The 20,205-nt window shown below is 44.2% G+C and overlaps 1 protein-coding gene across 1 annotated transcript in view; it reads left to right on the forward strand.

The window, feature by feature from the left end:
• ATRN (attractin) overlaps positions 1-20,205 on the forward strand; it is an 87,617-nt gene that overhangs the window by 38,541 nt on the left and 28,871 nt on the right. The window contains exons 6-13 of the mRNA XM_015862984.2: positions 801-969; positions 2,272-2,362; positions 3,151-3,394; positions 4,470-4,653; positions 6,255-6,409; positions 11,821-11,905; positions 13,868-14,088; positions 15,002-15,123. Of these exons, the coding sequence (XP_015718470.1) occupies positions 801-969; positions 2,272-2,362; positions 3,151-3,394; positions 4,470-4,653; positions 6,255-6,409; positions 11,821-11,905; positions 13,868-14,088; positions 15,002-15,123 (1,271 nt within the window). The remainder of the gene's footprint in view (positions 1-800; positions 970-2,271; positions 2,363-3,150; positions 3,395-4,469; positions 4,654-6,254; positions 6,410-11,820; positions 11,906-13,867; positions 14,089-15,001; positions 15,124-20,205) is intronic.

A 20,205-nucleotide genomic window follows, 5' to 3' on the forward strand; every position in this document is an offset into this window, starting at 1 on the left:
ACTACCACACAAAGCGTTGCCAACTTGGTGTGTTCAAGCATCAGATTAAAATGAAGTTTTAAAATAATTAAATCAAAACTGAACCACCCACAACCCTTAAGCCTCAGGGAGCTGAAAGATCCAAATTGGCCATCATGTGCTGCTTTTTTTTTGATTGTTTTATGAGGATCTGAAGCATGGTTGAAGTTCTGTGGGTCCTCTAGTTGGACTCAGTGATCCTTATGGGTTCCTTCCAGCTTGGGATGTTGTGTGGCTTCTCCAGCCTCTCCTCTTCTGTGGCTCTTAATGGGGTCTCATGGAGTAGGAAGTAGCTCTGAAGGGAACCCTGGCAGCAGAAATATAGCTGAAACAAGAAGTGAACAGTTCATGAAAACAATACTGGAAAGAGGAGGAACAAAAAGAGGGAAAGACAGCAAACAGTGCTGTATGTCCCTTGAGTGTCGGGGCTTCTGAGGGTGTATGGCAGCTAGAAAAGTGCTGGGAGATAGCTGTTGTGGAGTGGAAAGGGGTCCGCACCATACCCCTGCCATCACAGGGACAGAGAACAGAGCTGTGTGTCTGCTTTGCTTCATCACAGCTTTGCCTGGTCTGGATCTGCTTTGTCCTTCTGAAACCTCCTCTAATATGTGGTTGTGGCTGTTCCATTGCAGGAGTCCTTTCACACCACGTCCATTGTAGATCATTACTGATGGGCTCAACTTCCACCAGGCCATGCTCTTTGCCATGGTGCAGGATGCTGACCTCTAGCTGAAATGCAGACTTTGGAAAGGATCTGTTTAACTTCTAAAACTGTTTCCTAGGTCCTGGCTGTTCAGTTCCCGTTCCTGCAGATCGATCGTTTTGGACCCGTGAGGAATATTCACTTCCAAAACTTCCTCGAGCGTCTCACAAAACCATCATCCACGACAACAAAATGTGGGTCGTTGGAGGCTACGTCTTCAATCATTCTGACTCTCAGAAGGTTTTAGCGTGAGTATAAACCCCAATAACAGAGTCTAAGCACAAGAGCAGAGATCTGAGAATTATCTTTAGAAACTGCTACATGACACGCTGTGCTTTGGCTTATGCTCCATCTCCAAGGGGAAATAACAATAATAAAATCTTAAGGTTGGAGGTGTGGGAAAATGCTGATAAAGGAGGCAATTTTGAAGAAGAAAACTATAAGGTTTCTGATGCTCTGTGAGTTTTTGGTTCATCTGTTTGTGACAGCATTCAGCTGCTTGCTACGTGTTTTGTAGGCTGGCTTATAAATTACATCTAGCCTTGTAATGCAAGAGGGCAATTTTGCTTTGTTTAGCCCTTCCTTATTCTGTGTCTGTCTGTTTTCAGTCTTTGACTCCTTAATGAAGACATAGTGACTGCTGGGGATGTGGATGTTTATGTGTAGGGAATGGGATACCAAACTGGGAATGGCATTTAGAATGATGCCATTCATGCAAACTATTTGGGACACTGAACGTTTGCCTGGATACCAAATAATAATTGTGTTTCCTCATTGGAATGCACCACCAAAACACATTCAGGCTTTCTCTTGATGTCATTTTGGGACATCCAGGCAAAAGCTGAGTTTTTCGCTTCCACTGGCCTAAGCCAAATCTGTGCTTTTATTTAGCAGGAGTTACAAGGCAGCTGCAAATGTACACATTCTTATAAAGCAGTTGCTGATTACATCCATGGTTTACTTTCTCAAAGTCACGCCTGATTTTTCAACTGATAACCTGTGCCTTCATTAAAGGCTTTCTGGGAGATTATTTTATCTTGCACAGCTGTAAGTCTGGCAAATATAGTTCATTTGTTTATCTAAAAAAGCCAGAGGCCGTTTTCAGGGTAGACGGTTTATCTTCTTTCAAGTTCACTGAAAAAATATGCTTGAATGACAAAGACATAATTAAAAGTGCCTTCTAACAGTGGCAGTTCTATTTTCATCAAGTAATTGGAATTTACCTGTGCTTAGAGTAACCTTTTTCTACTCTCTGGGATGGATCATCTGTTGTAAGTTACCATAACATAAGAGGTGCTGCATTAACTCTTGGTTCTTCAGGGAAGGAAAACTCAGGGTAAAGCCAATCAAGATGTGGATGCTGAGTAGACTTGATGGGAGGTTTTTTTTTAATCTATAAGTATTGTGAGTGCATACTTGGTGCATGCTGAAATCTTGATAGGCCTTTTGTAAAGCAAAAGAATTTCCAGCACCTTCTTAAAAGAACAAGCACGAATTTTCTCAGCTTGATATCAACTCCTCAGGATATCTTTTCGATTCTTATTGTACAGGTATGATCTTATTTCTGAAGAGTGGCTTCCACTGAACAACACTGTGAACTCAGTAGAGATGAGATATGGTCATTCGCTTGCATTACATAAGGTATGTTCAGTGCTGCAGATGGAGCACTCAGCTGGTTTTACCCGTTGTTGGCCCAAACCCACCCACCCCTTTCCACAGCTCAGTCTTGCTTTGGAAAAAGCTTTTCTTCTTCCAGGATTTGTCCATGGGTAATGCAATCTGTGCACAGCAGGTATTGCCTTTGCTTGTGTGTTCCTCCTTTCCTGCTTTTCTCAGAGATTCTAAGGCTGACAGTGGTCAGTGAGTGGTTCCTTCTCTCTGTCAGTGTTTGTAAAATGTGCGTGATGACTAGGGTTTACAGTTCAGCTGGTTCATAGAATCACAGAATGGTCTGGGTTAAAAAGCACCACAATGATCATCTGGTTTCAATCCCCTGCTATGTGCAGGGTTGCCAACCACCGGACCAGGCTGCCCAGAGCCACATCCAGCCTGGCCTTGAATGCCTGCAGGGATGGGGCATCCACAGCCTCCTTGGGCAACCTGTTCCAGTGCATCACCACCCTATGAATGAAAAAGGATAACTGTTTGGAAGTTACTCCGAGACATCTGGAGAAACCCACAGGTGAAACTAGATAAGACTTGAGGAGCTTCAATCTTAAAGGTCGATTAATAAAACCTGGTCTAACTATCCTAGCAATCCTTATTCCAAAAGTAATTAATTTCTTTTTTCTTTTTTCAATACATTTACCTGGGAGACAAAGTTTTTAATGCAGTGACACAGAGGAGTTTCCATCTTAACTGCCTCTTTTGCCAGGCTGTTTCTTGAATGCCAAACCCATTGGGCTCATTTTAAATCTCGTTTCTTTTAGGATGACATATACATGTATGGTGGAAAAATAGATGCCACGGGGAATGTGAGCAGCCAGCTGTGGGTGTTCAACATTCCCAGGCAGTCTTGGACTCTGGCAGCACCTAAAGCCAAGGAGCAGTACGCTGTGGTTGGCCACTCAGCACACATTGTCACCTTGGAGGATAAGAGTGTGGTCATGCTTGTCATCTTCGGGCACTGTCCCCTTTATGGGTATATCAGCAACGTCCAGGAGTACAACTTAGGTGAGTTTGGGTCCCACCTACCATTTGTTTCAATGTTAGCAACTGGTTTGGAAACTACTGAGATGACCCATGTCCAGGTAGCAAGACAAGGGTGGCTGTGTTCTCCTTTGATTTGTATTTATGAGAAATTCAGTCTGACTTTTAGTGTTTTTTGTGAACAGACAGCCATGTTCTTCCAGCTTTATACAGCTTATTGTGTCCCAAAGATGAAAAAGCTGTAATTGAGAGATGAAGCGGGATGACTGTGAGACACCTACATTCATTTTCCTTTCTCTTTCTTGCAAAGCAAACATTTTCAAAATTACTTTTGTGTCCTCCGAGTACAAGAATGGATGTAACAATTCAGACCCAGCATCCAATTAACTCAATATCCCAACCTTTGTAGCAGTCATTACTGAATCCTTAGGGGAAAAGGAGAATAACTTCCTGGACTCCCAGTTGTCCCATATCTCTGGGAACAGTCCAAGCTCTGATTTGAAGATGCAGAAATTTCCAGTGTTAGCAATGGAGAAGCATAGGAAGCTCTCCAGATGAAATGCTGCTTAAAGCAGCTGCTCAGAAATGTCCTTGTTCTACTGACCGCATAAGGAACGCACCAAACAAGTGTTATTTTAGCAAGTGAGGACACAGGGCTGTTAATCATATGTTAGTTTTTAACTAGGCTATTCTTCATAATCATACTTAACTTGACTTCTGCGCTGTCTGGCCTTAAATGTTTAAGATGAAAGTGCTCTCGGGTGCTATTCTGAATCAAGCCACAGCGCTGTCATTTTCATGTCACTGAAATGCAGTATGTTATTTTTGTGCTTTTTATCTCTCATTTACTTAGCTTGTCTGCAACGTTTAATAAATGACTGTAAAAGAGATGTTTCTGGTCTAATTAAAAACACTTGGCAATAATTCTTCGCAGCATACTCACTCCTTGGAGGAGAATATTTTTGGATGTCAAATCATAGAGACGGTGTCTAATTCTGAGCCAAGTGAAACCCCATTTGTTTCACCATCTGATTTGTTGATAGGTTATTAGCAGAGGTAAATTAACCGTGTTTTGTCACTCACGTTCTTCATTTCTCAGCCACAAATACGTGGAGCATCTTACAGACGAGTGGAGCTTTGGTACAAGGAGGGTATGGTCACAGCAGTGTTTATGATCCGCATACAAGATCCATTTATATCCACGGAGGTTACAAGGCATTCAGTGCCAACAAATACAGGTTGGCAGATGACCTGTACAGATACGAAGTTGATTCTAAGATGTGGTAAGTACTTCTTGTTCTTGTACACACCTCACTTTTGTATGTAGTGGACAAGAGGATGGGTTGTGTGATAAGGGTACAGTTGCACTTAATTACTTGCATTCAGGATAGACATTGTGCCCTTTTGTCTGTAAGTTTGATGCCCGGTTGTGAGCAGAGAAATACAGTCACACGTAATCAAAGCTGTGAACACACCAAGAAATCTGTTTTTCATCTATAATTGTATTAAAGCTGAAAGGAAAACTTTGTGATGGCATTTTCTTGCCAGCAGTACAGGCCATGCATATGAGCATGGTTACTGTAATCAGGCGTGTGGTAATTCATTCTGCATGGAGCCCACACAAGAATTTCTATACATCCCCATTTTCTTCAGCCCCTATAACTATTTGAAACACCTGTTTCCTAAACTGACATCTATTGTGATTGGTTTTTGCCCAGAGGTGAGCTTTATTAGACAGCTATAGCAAAAGTATATGTCTATGAGCTATAGAGGTGAAGGGTTTTCCTCAGTGTTTGCCTTAATTTATGTTTAAAGGCTCTGTATGAATACGAAGGCTGGTATTTCAATGGGCATGTGTAATTTTGAGTCACTGTCTCTTTGTTGGGAGTTTAAAGTAGTATTTGTGCAACAGCTGTTGGTGAGTTTTTACTGATGACTGAAGTAACTGACTGCCAAAAATCTTCCTGCCTGCTCAGTCTCATGCAGCAATAACCACAATTCCTATCTTGGTTCATTTCTTCTTCCCGTTCAGCTTGGCAAATCTGTCCGAATGGGCAGAAAACATCACAAATGGGATAATATTTGCCCAAAGCATTCAGCAGCAGCTTCCTTTTATGTTTATTTTGTCGGCCTTGTTGGCTGGCAGGGCAGGCAGCAGTCACCGTGCAGCAGGGCACCTAACAGTGTCTGCTGGTTCTTATCTGTAGGTTTCTTGCTCTGCCAACTCTCTCTGATGTTCCGTGGATTTCATGGTAAATTAGGGCAAAAAAATGCCTCCTCCTCATCCTTATCAGTGACCCTTTGTGTTCAGTGCTGTTAATCACGCTGATTAAAGGCGAGGTCATTGGTAATGCGATTAACGCCAGCTGTGATTTAACCATGGAGGAGGCATTGAGTTTAGCAGGTGTTGAGCTGCAGGGCTTCAATCTTGGCAAGATGTCCCTGAAATATTTGGTTAGTTTTTGAGGAGGAAATGATACCCGATTTTAAAAGAAATGATTTAGATTACTGTAAATTTCTCTGGACTGGAGTCTCCCCAGACAGTGTCTGTATCAGCATGTTTTAATTGACTGCGCTCAGAGCTGTGTTAGTGTGAAAGCTCCATCACCCCTAGGGAAAGAATTGATGATTAAGATCCATGGCTTTGGAGAGTTGCTTTCCTAGATGTATTTCTCCTATAAATCGAAAAACGGATGGGAATATGAGAGTGAGATTATGGGAGGAATCGAGCAGTCTGGAGAGAAAGTTGTTAAATCTCATTAGAGAAACTAATTAAATAGTACCCTCCACCTCTCAGTTTCCTTCTTCAGCTTGCATTTATTTATTCGATGCCTTTGCCAGGTACCTATCAGTGTCATTAATACATATCTTTCTATTTCTGAAGGACGATTCTTAAAGACAGCAGATTTTTCCGCTATTTGCACACAGCCGTAATAATGAGTGGAACCATGCTGGTGTTTGGAGGGAACACACACAACGACACCTCCATGAGCCATGGTGCCAAGTGCTTTTCTTCCGATTTTATGGCCTATGATATCGGTAAGTCGATGGGGAAATAACAGCAGTACAAAATATCCTTGGAGATTTTAAAGGAGCTGCCTTCACGAAGCCTGATTTACATGCTGGGTGTATCAGAGCAAATGCTACTAAGCATACTGTGGAAGAATGTGTAATCAGGAGAAGCACATTAGCTTAGTACACATTGCCAAGCAAATGAACCGTTGCAGTGATTTCTAGGCAAATACAGCAGCTTTTTGTTGGCCAACATTTTGTATACCACCTTAGACATTCAAAACATCTTAAATGGAACACGCATTCTTCTGATGTCTCATGCCAAAAGCTGTAGTGAGGTTTTGAGTGTGCTTTTGAATCATGTAGAATCATATAGAATGGCCTGGGTTGAAAAGGACCACAATGATCATCCGGTTCCAACCCCCTGCTATGTGCAGGGTCACCAACCAGCAGACCAGGCTGCCCAGAGCCACATCCAGCCTGGCCTTGAATGCCTGCAGGGATGGGGCATCCACAGCCTCCTTGGGCAACCTGTTCCAGTGTGTCACCACCCTATGAATGAAAAACTTCCTCCTAATATCCAGCCTAAACCTCCCCTGTCTCAGTTTCAAACCATTCCCCCTTGTCCTATCACTATCCACCCTTGTAACCAGCCATTCCTCCTCTTAATCTCTGAGTTAGGGAGGAAGCACTGTTTGGATAGTAGCAAGCCACAGACATTGCTAGAGCTTGACTTGTCCATTGTATGGTCTTGTTTTAAATGAGGGCTGGCTCTACTGCTTCACTGAGCTGTTTGCAATGTCATTTTGTTTGCTTGTGCATTGTAAGCATAAATGCCCCCGTAAGTACCATTTAATCATAAAGCCAAGCCAAGCGGATTTTATTTGGAAGGATTAGGTTTTGGTGAGGGTGAATAGCCAGAAGAGGGCAGCATTGATTTGTGAATGTGGAGCCCATAGGCTGCATTTAAGAGTAGGAAGAAAAAAAGAGATGAAATTCTATACAAGGGGATGCGTGCGCAATCCAGATCATTCACACCATTCTGTACTCATATCACATTCTGTCCTCTGCTCCTCATTCCTTGAAATGAGGGTGTTCTGGTGATTTATTCCCAGAAATGATCACGTAAACCTGCATTCCTGGAAGGACTGGCTGCTGAGATGTCACTCCTGCTTTGTGAAGGGAACCTGCCAGTGAATGGATTACTTTGATGATCAATCTGGCCTCTTTGTGCTATTTTACTGCCTGGAATTGTTCCCCCGCTTTCTCTGATATCACATCACCTCCCTGTACAATCTGTTGTGTGTTCTTAGCTAACTTTGAGTTTTTACTTGAGCACCATTGAGTATGTGAGGTATTTTGACAGGCACAGGAGAGTAATTTCTATCAGCTTGCATATCAATAGGGATAGATTTTTCTTAATACATTTTGCTGTCTTCCCTCACCCAGTGAACTCTTTATTAGATGTAAAACATAAATGACACAAATTTGAAGAGGGGAAAAAAAAAAAGCCAGTAGTGAAGTTCATTTTGATTCAGTGCAATTAACAGGCAATTTCTTTTACAGGAACTGCTCATTGCATTTTGCCAACCCAGTTTTTACCAATTTTATGCCAAGAATTATAACTTGTGTTGGTTGCAATTGACGCAAGTGTGGTAGGAGTCCTTCTAGTGCTCCTATGTCCCTCATTCCTCGGGGCAGAGACTCTCAGGTCAGATCCTGGAAGGTCACTTCTTCTTTTCCCTACACATCAGGGCAGCCTTACTGGCATGGTTTGCCTTGTCTCACTGAGAAACGCGATGGAAAATGGACCCAGAAACACAGCCAGGAATATGCCCTAGTAGGAAGAGTAGAGAAAACTGGAGTTCAAGTTGAGCAAAGGCTTCAAAGACAGCTCTTCCTTTTGACTGTGACTGTTAAAACTTACTTCTGTAGTGACTTGTTTTATTCACCTTGCCATGTTTTTTTATTCCTTGCCCTCCCCAGACTTTGAAGTATTGAGGCCGCGTGCGCTGGGGGTTGTGAGGACATGCCTTCTGTTTTGTGGCATGCAGGCAAACATTGCTGAGATGTGCAGGGGTTCTAGGAAGGTCTTTAGATAGATCTGAGAAGGCATTAATGCTTCTTATCCTCTTACCTGGCCAGGTTGGGGCTTTTCCCATCCAATCTCTCCCCCTGACGCCTTTCAGTTTTGAAGGGTGTGAAGATAACAGTGGAGCTGGCTGTACATGAATGTGTTTCTCATTGCTTCTCAGGATAAGCTTTGGTTGTGTTGACTTTCAGGTTGGATGAGCACTTGGGTAGAGCAGCCTCACAGTATTTTTCCTGTGCCCTGGGTACCACGATGACTGCTTAGCACTTCCCATTCTCCAAATCAGTGTCTTTGGCCCGTATAGAAGAGTTTCCTATCCATGGCATTTGTTTCTCTGGGTGGACAAATGCCTTCACCCAATCCTCTTCTTCCCTCACTTCATAGCAGCAGAGGAGCTGAGGGTGGGCTGTAGCCCTTGCATCTCTGTATGATCAAATCCAGCAGCGAAATGCAGAGGTTGTCCCTTCTGAAGGATCACGTCCCTCATGTATGGGATGGATGCAAAACAAGAATAGGAACTTCTCAAGCGACTTGTCTGAAAACTCAGAATCACAGGGGCTGGAAAGGACCTCAAGAGGTCATTGAGTCCAGTCCCTCTGCTAAAGCAGAGTAGATCACACAGTAGATCACACAGGTTGATATCCAACCTAGTCTTGAATATCTCCATAAAAACAGACTCCCCAACCTCTCTGAGCAGCCAGTGCTCTGTCACCCTGACTGTAAAGGAGTTCTTCCACATGTCAGTACAGAACTTCCTATGTTCAAGTTTTAGGCCATTGCTCCCTGTCCTATTGCTGCACAGCACCAAGAAGAGCCTGGTCTCATCTGTTTGCCTTCCACCTCCCTTTAGATCTTTATCAACATTTATCAGATCCCCTCTTGGTCTTCTTTACTCCAGGCTGAACAGCCTCAGGTCACTCAGCCCTTCCTTATACAGGAGATGCTCCAGGTCCTTCTTCATCTTGGTGTTCATCCGCTGGACTCCTTTTAGGAGATCCCTGTCCTTTTGGAACTGGGTAGCCCAGAACTGGACACAATATCTAAATGTGGCCTCACCAGGGCAGGGCAGAGGGGGGGGATCACCTCCCTTGCCCTGCTGGCCACGCTCTTTGTAATGCACCCCAAGATGCCATTGGCCTTTTTGGCCACCAGGGCACACTGCTGGCTCATGGTTACCCTGTTATCCACCAGGACCCCCAGGTCACTCTCTGCAGAGCTCCTTTCCAGCAGCTCATCCCCCAACCTGTACTGATGCAGGCGGTAATTCCTGCCCAGGTGCACAACTCTACACTTGCTCTTGTTAAACCTCATCAAGTTCCTCCCTGCCCAACTCTCCAGTCACATTTACTGTTGTTTAAGTAATGATTCTCTTTCATTTCAAACCAAGTTTTAGCTTTGTTGTTTTCCTTTGTAAAACACAGCAGGAAATATTCATGCAAAACCTATACTCAAGTTGTGGTCTCTTCTCCCTGCAGGAGAGAAATGAAAACTTTTCTTTCTCCCTTCAAAAATTCAGTTCTGATGCCAGGATTGGAAGGAGGATAAATGTTTTTGTAGCGTATGTGTTCTATTTGAGTAATATATTTAATAAAATCCTGAGCGTTGTAAGTTTTAGGCTTGGCTTAACTTTTAAGTCAGGAAGAAGTATATTCTTTGTAGTTTTAGAAGCAGTCATTTTTTCCAGTACTTGCTCTTCTGTTAAAGATGGGAAAGAAGCTTAGAAAGCAAAACATTCCAGGCCTTCTGTTAATCTAGAAAAATATGTTTTTTGGCCTTGCATAACTCACAACTTGCTGGATAAAAGATCGCAAATCTCTGTCCAATTCCGAGGTCTCCTGTTAGAAATTGAAACCATGCATGCTTGTTCCATGAGCGATGTGGAGCTTGGGTAAATACTTCAAAAATAGAGCAAGTGACGTTGAAAAATAAACCTCCGAGTCATGATTTACCAAGTGTTAAACCCAACCAACTGGGTCATATATCTCCTACTTACCAACACTCCCAAACTAAAGCTTCCGCAGGTGCACAGTGGAGGATCAGCTTTCTTAACTAATGACTCTCCAGTTTAGTTTTGTAAAGGCATGAAGGTGATTTTCTCTGCCCTCTTGATTTATTGATGCGGTGGTTTGGGTTTATGGACTTCTTTTTCAGGGGTTCACTCCTTGTAACAGCAGTTGTACCTTGCATTAGAAACTCTGCCGGTGTTTTGGGTTCTGTAGATCTTTACAGCTGTTTGACTTTTCTGTCTTAATTGCATAAATTGCACACAGCTGCCTATGGGACATGAACCCTCATGGTGATCCCCTTCCCTTTTCGGAGCTGAGGTGCTGTGAATTGGTCTGACTCTTCCTGCTTTTGTTCCTTTGATTGCTCAGTGGTTTATACAGTTCCTAAGGTTGTGGGTTTTTTTTTCTTCCTGTGCTGCCTAAAGGGAGAAATTACCTGAGAAACCAAGTTAGAAATGAAGCAGAACTTATAAATGTTATGCTAATAGAAAAAGGTGGAATAATCTCACATTATATTAAAAGCGAAAAACAACCCAAAATCCTGAAGCTATGATGAGTGAAAAATATTTTTAAAAACATGGATATTTACCCTCCAGGAACATAATTGCAATGAAAAAGAAGAGGAAGATAAGTCTCTGTTCTCAGTGATACTAGTTTGAGGGCAAAACTGCAAATAATTTGCGTCTAAACAGATAAAACCCAAACTCGTTATGCAATGAAATACTCCGGTTTGCAAAGGAGAGAAAACAACTCGCATTGCTGCCATTTAATTACACGTGATTGTGAAGGAACCAATAATCTATCATAGAGTCGTCATAGACTCATAGAATGGCCTGGGTTGAAAAGGACCATGATGATCATCTGGTTTCAACCCCCTGCTATGTGCAGGGTCACCAACCAGCAGACCAGGCTGCCCAGAGCCACATCCACCCTGGCATTGAATGCCCGCAGGGATGGGGCATCCACAGCCTCCTTGGGCAACCTGTTCCAGTGTGTCACCACCCTCTGAGCAAAAAACATCTACCTAAGATCCAACCTATACCTCCCCAGTCTCAGTTTTAAACCATTCCCCCTTGTCCTATCATTATCCACCCTCATAAACAGCCATGAATCTATGCCACAGAAGGCCACAAAATTGGACTGTTCAGTTGGCGTTGCAGAACCACCACGTCCTTCCTTTCCCCCTCTGCCAACTGGGGCAAGGATGGGATTGTCCAACCATGCACAAAGCAGATACCACAGTGCTTTTGTCAGCTGCCCAGTTTCACTTGAGAGATTTGTGTTTTGGGGACAAACAGAATCATTTCCTGCAGTTAATCATCTCCTCTCTTTAATTCTAGCCTGCAACAAGTGGTCCGTTCTTCCTCGCCCGGGTCTCCATCACGATGTGAACAGGTTCGGACATTCTGCAGTGCTGTACAACAGGTAAGGATCCAAACAAGCTTTTTTTATAGCTCAATGCCACTGCAGTACATCAGTGCACACTTGTGCCTGTGTTGTTATGTATGTGTGTATGGTTAAGGAGCACTGAGACTGGAGAAGTGAGTTTTGGGTCAGATCTGCTTATTTAGCTGCATTGACCATTTATATACCCAAATTCATATTTTACCTTGTGGTTTTTAAATGGCCCATGCTTTAGTTTCCAAATTGCCCATGTTTTACTTTATACAGCATATCTTGTGTCTCTCTTTACCACTGACGTGATGTGCAGTAATTAGGTGAAACCATAGATGAGATTCCTGCCATTAAGCGTTATATCACTGTAATGATATCCACACCTTGAGGTGAACAGCTGTTGCTGTGCTCAGCTCTGCAGAGCTGAGTTTGAGGGCGTCTTCAGGGATGTGGTATTTCTGAGGAGTCTTCCATTCTGGTTCCCTGTCCCTTTGAGAGCAGTATTTCTGTATCAGTAACATTATTTAAAGCACAGTTTAAGCCTGTTTGAGAATACTGACTTTAAAAGGAACATGTGCTTTCAAACAGATACCCTCGATTCTGAAAGTCTCACTATACCTGTTTTAGTGTACGCTGATTACCAGCTCTCTGTTTGCTCCCATCAAGAACAATGAAGCCTCTGCATTAATTCTCTCCTGAAACTGGATGAAAATAATGCTAACAATTATTCATTATTCATAGAAAACTTATATTCAGTTGCAAAATCTTTTCCGTGCAGTTTCATTAAATGTACGTTTACGAACGTTGGGGCACAGGTGTGTTTTTTTGTAACCACTGAAACTCGATGTTATGCCTAAAGCAGTCGTAATGTTATAGGAGGTTTACAAAACAAAACATCTTTTCCCCCCCCTCAAAAGATGAGGGGGAAATGGATCTCTGCTCAGTTGATAACAGCCATAAAAATATCTGTGGTTTTGTTGCAGCAGTGCAGCAGTATGTGACAGCATTGAATTGTTTTGTCACAGTTCCTGACTGCTGGTTTAATAGTGCAATACTGTCTCCCCTGTCAGCCTTCTTCTTTTTCTTGACACTGTTTTTGCAGGAGGATCGTGCATTCCTGCAGCATTTTATATATGGTCACATTAATCAGGTGTCACACAGGACTGTGGCATAATTTGGGACGGAATCACAGAATGGCTGGGTTGGAAGGGAACTTAAAGCTCCTCCATCAGTGGGCTGGGGCCTCCCACCAACTCAGAGCCTCATCCATGGCCATGGGCACTTCCAGGGATGGGGCACCCACAGCTCTGGGCAGCAGTGCCAGGGTCTCACCACCCAGTGAATAAAGAATTTCCTCCTAACATCTAACCTAAATCTCCTCTCTTATAGTTTAAAGCCATTCCCCCTTGTTCTATCACTATCAGACTGTATGAAAAATCACTCTCCCTCCTGTTTATAAACTCCCTTTAAGGACTGGAAGGACTCAGTAAGTTCTCCCCAAATCCTTCTCCTCTCCAGGCTGAACACCCACAGCTCTCAGTCCCCCTCCATAGCAGAGCTCCTCCAGCCCTCTCAGCATCCTTGTAGCCTCCTGGACCTGCTCTCCCAGATAACAGCAGTAGGATGAGAGGGAACAGCCTCAAGTTGCACCACTGGAGGGTCAGGTTGGATACTAAGAGAAATTTGTTCTCCAAAAGAGTGGTCAGGTACTGGCACAGCTGCCCAGGGAATGTTGGTGTCACCATCCCTGGAGGTGCTCCAGAGCCACAGTGATGTGGCACAGAGGGATGTAGTCAGTGGGCATAGTGGGGGTGGGTTGAGATGGTGCTAAATAATCTTAGATGTCTTTTCCAACCTTAACGATTGTATGAGTTGCACCTCTCAGCTTAGCAACATCAGCAGACTTCCTGAGGGTGAACTCAATCCCACTTTGTCTGTGCCACTGAAAAAAGATGTTGAAGAGAAACGTTTCTTTACTTGCATTTTCTCCAGCACCATGTATATATTCGGAGGCTTCAACAGCCTCCTGCTGAGCGACATCCTGAAGTACACACCGGAGAGATGTGAGGCCTTTGCTAATGAGAGCTCCTGCATGCACGCGGGACCTGGTGTGCGCTGTGTGTGGGCTCCTGCCCTGCCCGGTTGCGTGCCATGGGAAATGGCCACAGTACAACAGCAGCAAAAGGTCCTTGAGGACTGTCCTGCCAAGTCAGGTATGTGCCACGTCCTTCCTATTTCCCTTCCCTCATCGGCTTTTTCCTGCTGTGTTGCTTGTATGTGCAGTCCCACCCTACACAGTCAGCATCAGGGTCATTGCTCTGTAGGTGCAGTCTGACCTTATGAGAGCTTTCTGTTCACTGTGAGGTGAGGGAGGAGGACCTGGGTCTGCTGTGTTGCCCTCAGACAGCAGGATGAGTGGTTTAAGTGCTTTCTGTCACCTTCTACGCTCTTATCTGGCTTGAGGCATAGAAAAAAGAGCATTATTTTTAAGGTCTGATTCCCATGTTCTTCATATCATAACTTTTTAACAACTTTTCAACACTTTATCCCAATGCGTTCATTGCCCTGAATTGAATTACATGAACCTCGATTCCGTAATAGATTGCAGCCTTTAATTATTGAAAAGAAATTGATGTAAAGGGACACTGCTTTGATGGGCTCTGAACGTAACAATAAATTCTCGCCAAACACAGGCGATAAGCAATTGGAAAGATGAAGTGGAAAGTTCAAGCTTTGCATGAAAATGCTGCACGTAATTGAAGGGCAGGCGTTCAGCAAAATGGGCCTGCAGTGGGAGATTTCCCTTGTCCTTGGGAAACGTCCTCTGGCATGGTTTGCATGTGCATTGATGGAACATGCGTGCCCCCTTGCTGCTGGTGGGCTTCAGTGTCTCAGCGTGCTTTCTGCTGTTGTGTTTTTGATGGCTACCCGGGCACTAAAAGCAATTGATGAATGCAATTCTCTCTCCGTTGGGTCAAAAGAAAGAATCCCGCTTACTAACTGGTTGATAAGAGAAAATCTCCAGGCGCTGCTGTTTGGTTGTATCTTTTGCTGTATGTAATCAAGTTCTTAGAGCTCTGTCAGGAAATGCCTGTTTTTGGTCATGCAGGTTTTTTTCTTTAATAGTTGTAGACAATGAAAAATGTGATCAGATTACAGACTGCTATAGCTGTACGGCAAACACAAACAGCTGTCAGTGGTGCACCGACCAGTGTATCTCAATGCATAACAACTGCACGGAGGAGCAGGTAAAGTCTCTCTAATTCTTCTGTAGTTTACATTTTGCCTTTGAAATAGAGATTGCCTTTCTCTGGCAGCACGATGACCATTTACTGTGCTTTTGTGCCTTGGAAGGGCTCAAACCCTTGAATTTTTCATGTGGGTCTGAGGGCTTTTCGTGGGACACCCCACCCCTGAAGTGAGGAGGATTATCATCAGTATAGAACCATAGAATCAGCCTGGGCTGCCTGGTTGTGCAGACCTGCCCCAGCCGGGGGTTGGCCCGGCTGCTCAATTGTGCTTCCCTTTTTTTTTTTTTGTTCGCCCCTCCCAGGCCACCATTTTCCCTATCGTGGTTTTCTCCTGCTGTATCCATCCTCCTCCCTTCCAGGGGGGGGGGTGTCCCCGACGCTACGTTCCCGCCCTCAACTGCACTTCACCGGTTTGCAGCCCTTTCCAGGCACAAACGCCAGTCCCCTGGTCCTCCTGCTGCCACGCGCCAGCCATCTACTCTTTCCCGGCCACCTGTAACTCCCGAGCCTAAGAAGCGACTTTCCTGCTCCTCCGGGCCGTTGTTAAATGCCTTGCGATCCCACCTGGTCGGTGCCCCGTGACAGCTGTTTTGTGTTTTGCCGGTACCCGCTCTATGCAGTCTGTAATCTGATCCAATTTTTCCTTGTCTCACTATGTCAGACCAACCCTGCCTGCCCGCACTACGCGGAAATTTCCTGACAGGCTCTAAGGACTTGAACTTCATCCGCCAAATCCACAAAACGCAGCGCTGGAGAATTTTCTCTTATCACCAAAGTTATAAGCGGGATTGTCTTGGTTCTTTTGACCAACGGATGAAGAATTGCATTCATCAATTGCTTTTAATTGCAGGGGTAGCCATCAAAACGCACCAGCAGAAAGCACGCTGAAGAACACTGAAGCCCACGCAGCATGGGGGCGATTTACGCCTGGTAGCCTCCTATCATGCCTGCAACGTATAGCCTGAGGCTAAGTGTTTCCCAAGGACCAAGGGAAATCTACCACTGCAGGCCCATTTTGGCTGACGCCTGCCTTCATTACTGCAGCATTTTCATGCAAAGTTGAACTTTCACTTCTATCTTTCCACTTGCTTATCGCCTGTGTTTGGCGGAGAATTTTATTGTTGTTTCAGACCATCAAGCAGTGGTCTTTACATCAATTTTTTTCAATAATGTAAAGGCGCAATCTATTACGGAATCGAGGTTCTGTAATTCATTCAGGGCATGAACGCTTGGGTATAAAGGTGTTGTAAAAGTTTGTTAAGAAAGTTATGAATATGAAGAAATGGGAATAGACCTTAAAAATCGCTCTTTTGTCTATGCTCAAGCCAGATAAGAGGTAGAAGTGACAGAAGATTAACACTCATGGCCTGCTGGTCCGTGAGGGCAACACAGCAGACCACAGGTGCCTCCTCACTCACAGTGAAACAGAAGCTCTCATAGGTTCGAGACTGCACCTAAAGAGCATGACCTGATGCTGATGTGGTAGGGGTGGGGACGGCATCAGCAACACAGCAGAGGAAAAGCTGAGAGGGAGGGAAATAGGAGGACGTGGACTACCTATTGGCAGGACAAGTCTTCAGGACTTTATGCTGCTTGTTGTAGCTGGGTGGCCATGTTCCCATAGTGGGCTACTAGTGAGCAAGCGCAGGGTGCAGGGCAGGAGCCTACACAGCGCACACGGGTCCTGCATTGTGCCGGTGCATGTGAGCTTCATTAGGGAAAGTGCGCCAAGCAGCTCTCCGGTGTGTAGTTCAGGATGTGCTCGGGCAGGAGGCTGTTGAAGCCTCCGTGTATATATACATGGTGCTGGAGAAATGTAGTAAAGAAACTTTCTATTCAACATCTTTTTTCAGTGGCACAGACAAAGTGGGATTGAGTTCACCTCAGGACATGTCTTCTGAGTGTTTGCTAAGCTGAGAGGTGGCACTCATACAATCGTTAAGGTTGAAAAGAATTACGATCTATTAGCACATCTCACCCCGCACTATGCCAACTGACTACATCTCTGTGGCCACTCACTGTGCGTATGGAGCACCTCCAAGGGATAGTGACGCCCAACACTCCTGGACAGCTGGTGCGCAAGTAGCCTGACACTCTTTTGGAGACAAAATTTCTTCGCTAGCAGCCAACCTGACCCTCCTATGTGCAACTTGAGGCTGTTCCTCTCAGTGCTTGCTGTTCTATCTGATGAGAGCGGTCTAGGAGGCTCACAAGGATGCCTGAGAGGGCTGGAGGAGCTTCTGCTATGGAGGGGGACTGAGAAGCTGGGGTGTTCATGCTGGAGAGGAGAAGGATTTGGGGAGAATTCTGAGTCTTCCCGTTCCTTAAAGGAGTTTATAAAGTGTGAGGGGAGGGGAGAGTGAGGTTTTTTCTAGCTAGACTGATAGTGATAGAACAGGGGGGAATGGCTTTAAACTATAAAAAGAGAGGAGATTTTTAGGTTAGATGTTAGGAGGGGAATTCTTTAATCACTGGGTGGTGAGCCTGGCACTGCTGCCGAGCTGTGGGTGCCATCCTGGAAGTGCCCATGGCCATGGGATGCGGGCTCTGTAGTTGGTTTGGGAGGCCCAGCCCATGATGGAGGATGCTTTAAAGTTCCCTTTCCAACAGCCATTCTGTGATTCCGTCCCAATTATGCCACGTCCCTGTGTGACACTGATTAAGTGACTCATCATACTAATAATCGTGCAGGCATGACGATCCTCGTGCAAAACATTTGTGCAAGAAAAAGAGTAGAAGGTTGGCTGACGGGGAGACATGTGATTGCACTATTTAAAAACGGCAGTCAGGAACTGTGAAAAACAATTCAATGCTGTCACATCTGCTGCACTGGCTGCAACAAAGACCAAAAAAGATATTTTCTATGGCTGTTTATCAACTGAGCGCAAGAGATCCATTTCCCTCTCCTTTATTGAGGGGGGGGAAAAGATGTTTGTTTTTGTAACCTCGCTATAACATTACGACTGCTTTAGCATAAATCGAGTTTCAGTGGTTAAAAAACACACCTGTGCCCACGTTCGTAAACGTACATTTAATGAACTGCCGGAAAAGATTTTGCAACTGAACTATAAGTTTTCTATGAATCATGAATAATTGTGAGCATTATTTTCATCCAGTTTAGAGAGAATTACTGCAGAGGGCTTCATTGTTCTTGATGGGAGCTCAACAGAAGAGCTGGTAATAGCGTACACTAAAAGGTATACGTGAGCTTTTCATGAATCGAGGGGTATCTGTTTGAAAGCAAATGTTCTTTTAAACGTAGTATTCTCAAACAGGCTAAACTGTGCTTTACATAATGTTACTGATACAGAAACTACTGCTCTCAACGGGCGGGACAGAATGGAAGACTCCTCAGAAATACCACATCCTGAAGACGCCTCAACTCAGGCTCTGCAGAGCTTGAGCACAGCAACGCTGTCACCTCAAGGATGTGGATATCATTGCAGTGATATACGCTTCATGGCGAATCTCATCTATGGTTTTCACTAATTTACTGCCATCACGTCAGTGGTAAAAGAGCCACAAGATATGACTGTGTAAAGAAACGTGGGCAATTTTGGAAAACTAAAACATGGGCATTTTAAGGAACCACAAGGTAAGAATACTGAATTTGGGTATATAAATGGTCATGCAGCTAAATAGCAGACATTCGACCCAAACTCCATCTCCAGTCTCAGTGCTCCTTACATACACACATACATAAACACAGGCACAAGTGTGCACTGATGTTGCAGTGGCATTTGAGCTATTAAAAAAGCTTGTTTGATCCTTACTGTTGTACACGCACTGCAGAATGTGCCCGAAACCTGTTCACATCGTGCTGGAGACCCGGGCGAGAAAGAACAGACACTTTGTCTGGGCAGGCTAGGATTAAAGAGAGGAGATGATTTAACTGCAGGAAATGATTTCTGCTTGTCCCAAACACAATTTCAGTGAACTGGGCAGCTGACAAAAAGCATGTGGTATCTGCTTTGTGCAATGGTTGGACAATCCTCTTGCCCAGTTGGCAGCGGGGGACAGGAAGCGTGGTGGTTCTGCACACGCCACTGAACAGTCAATTTTTGTGGTTCTGTGGCTAGATTCAGGTTGTTTATGAGGACGGATAGTGATAGGCAAGGGGATGGTTTTAACGAGACAGGGGAGGTTTAGGTGTTGATATTAGGAAGAAGTTTTTCGACCGAGGGTGGTGACGCCACTGGAACGGTTGCCGCACGGAGGCTGTGGATGCCCATTCCTGCCGGCATTCAGGCCAGGCTGAATGTGGTTTGGCAAAACTGTCTGCTGGTTGGGCGATCCTGAACATAGCAGGGGGTTGGAACGGGATGATCATCATGGTCATTTTCAACAGGGCATTCTATGAGTCTATGACGACTCTATGATAAGATATTGGTTCCTTCACAAATCACGTGTAATATACACTGGTCAGCAATGCGAGTTGTTTCTCTCTTGCAAACGGAGTTATTTCATTGGATAACGAAGTTTGGGTTTTATCTGTTTTGACGCAAATTATTTTGCAGTTTTGCCTCAAACCAGTTCATGGAGAAGAGACTTATCTTCCTCTTCTTCTTTCATTGCAATTGTTAATGTTCTGGAGGTAATATCCATGTTTTTAAAATATTTTTTCACTCATCATAGCTTCAGGATTTTGGGTTGTTCTTTCGCTTTTAATATAAATGTGAGATTTTCCACTTTTTCTTATATAGCATAATTTATAAGTTTGCTTCATTCTAACTTGGTTTCTCAAGGTAATTTCTCCTTTAGGCAGCACAGGAAGAAAAAAACCACCAACCTTAGGAATGTATAAACAACTGAGCAATCAAAGGACAAGCCAGGAAGAGTTCAGACCAATTCAAGACCTCAGCTCGCGAAAGGAAGGGATACCATGAGAGTTATGTCCATGGCAGGCTGTGTGCAATTTTAATGCAATTAGACGAAAGTCAACAGCTGTAAGATCTACAGAACCCAAAACACCGGCAGAGTTTCTAAATGCAAGGTAAACTGCTGTTAGGACAAGGAGTGAACCTGAAAAAGAAGTCCAAACCAAACACGATTAATAAATCAAGAGGGCAGAGAAAATCA

The sequence above is a fragment of the Coturnix japonica genome, chromosome 4 (assembly GCF_001577835.2).
Source record: "Coturnix japonica isolate 7356 chromosome 4, Coturnix japonica 2.1, whole genome shotgun sequence".
Taxonomy (NCBI): Eukaryota; Metazoa; Chordata; class Aves; order Galliformes; family Phasianidae; genus Coturnix; species Coturnix japonica.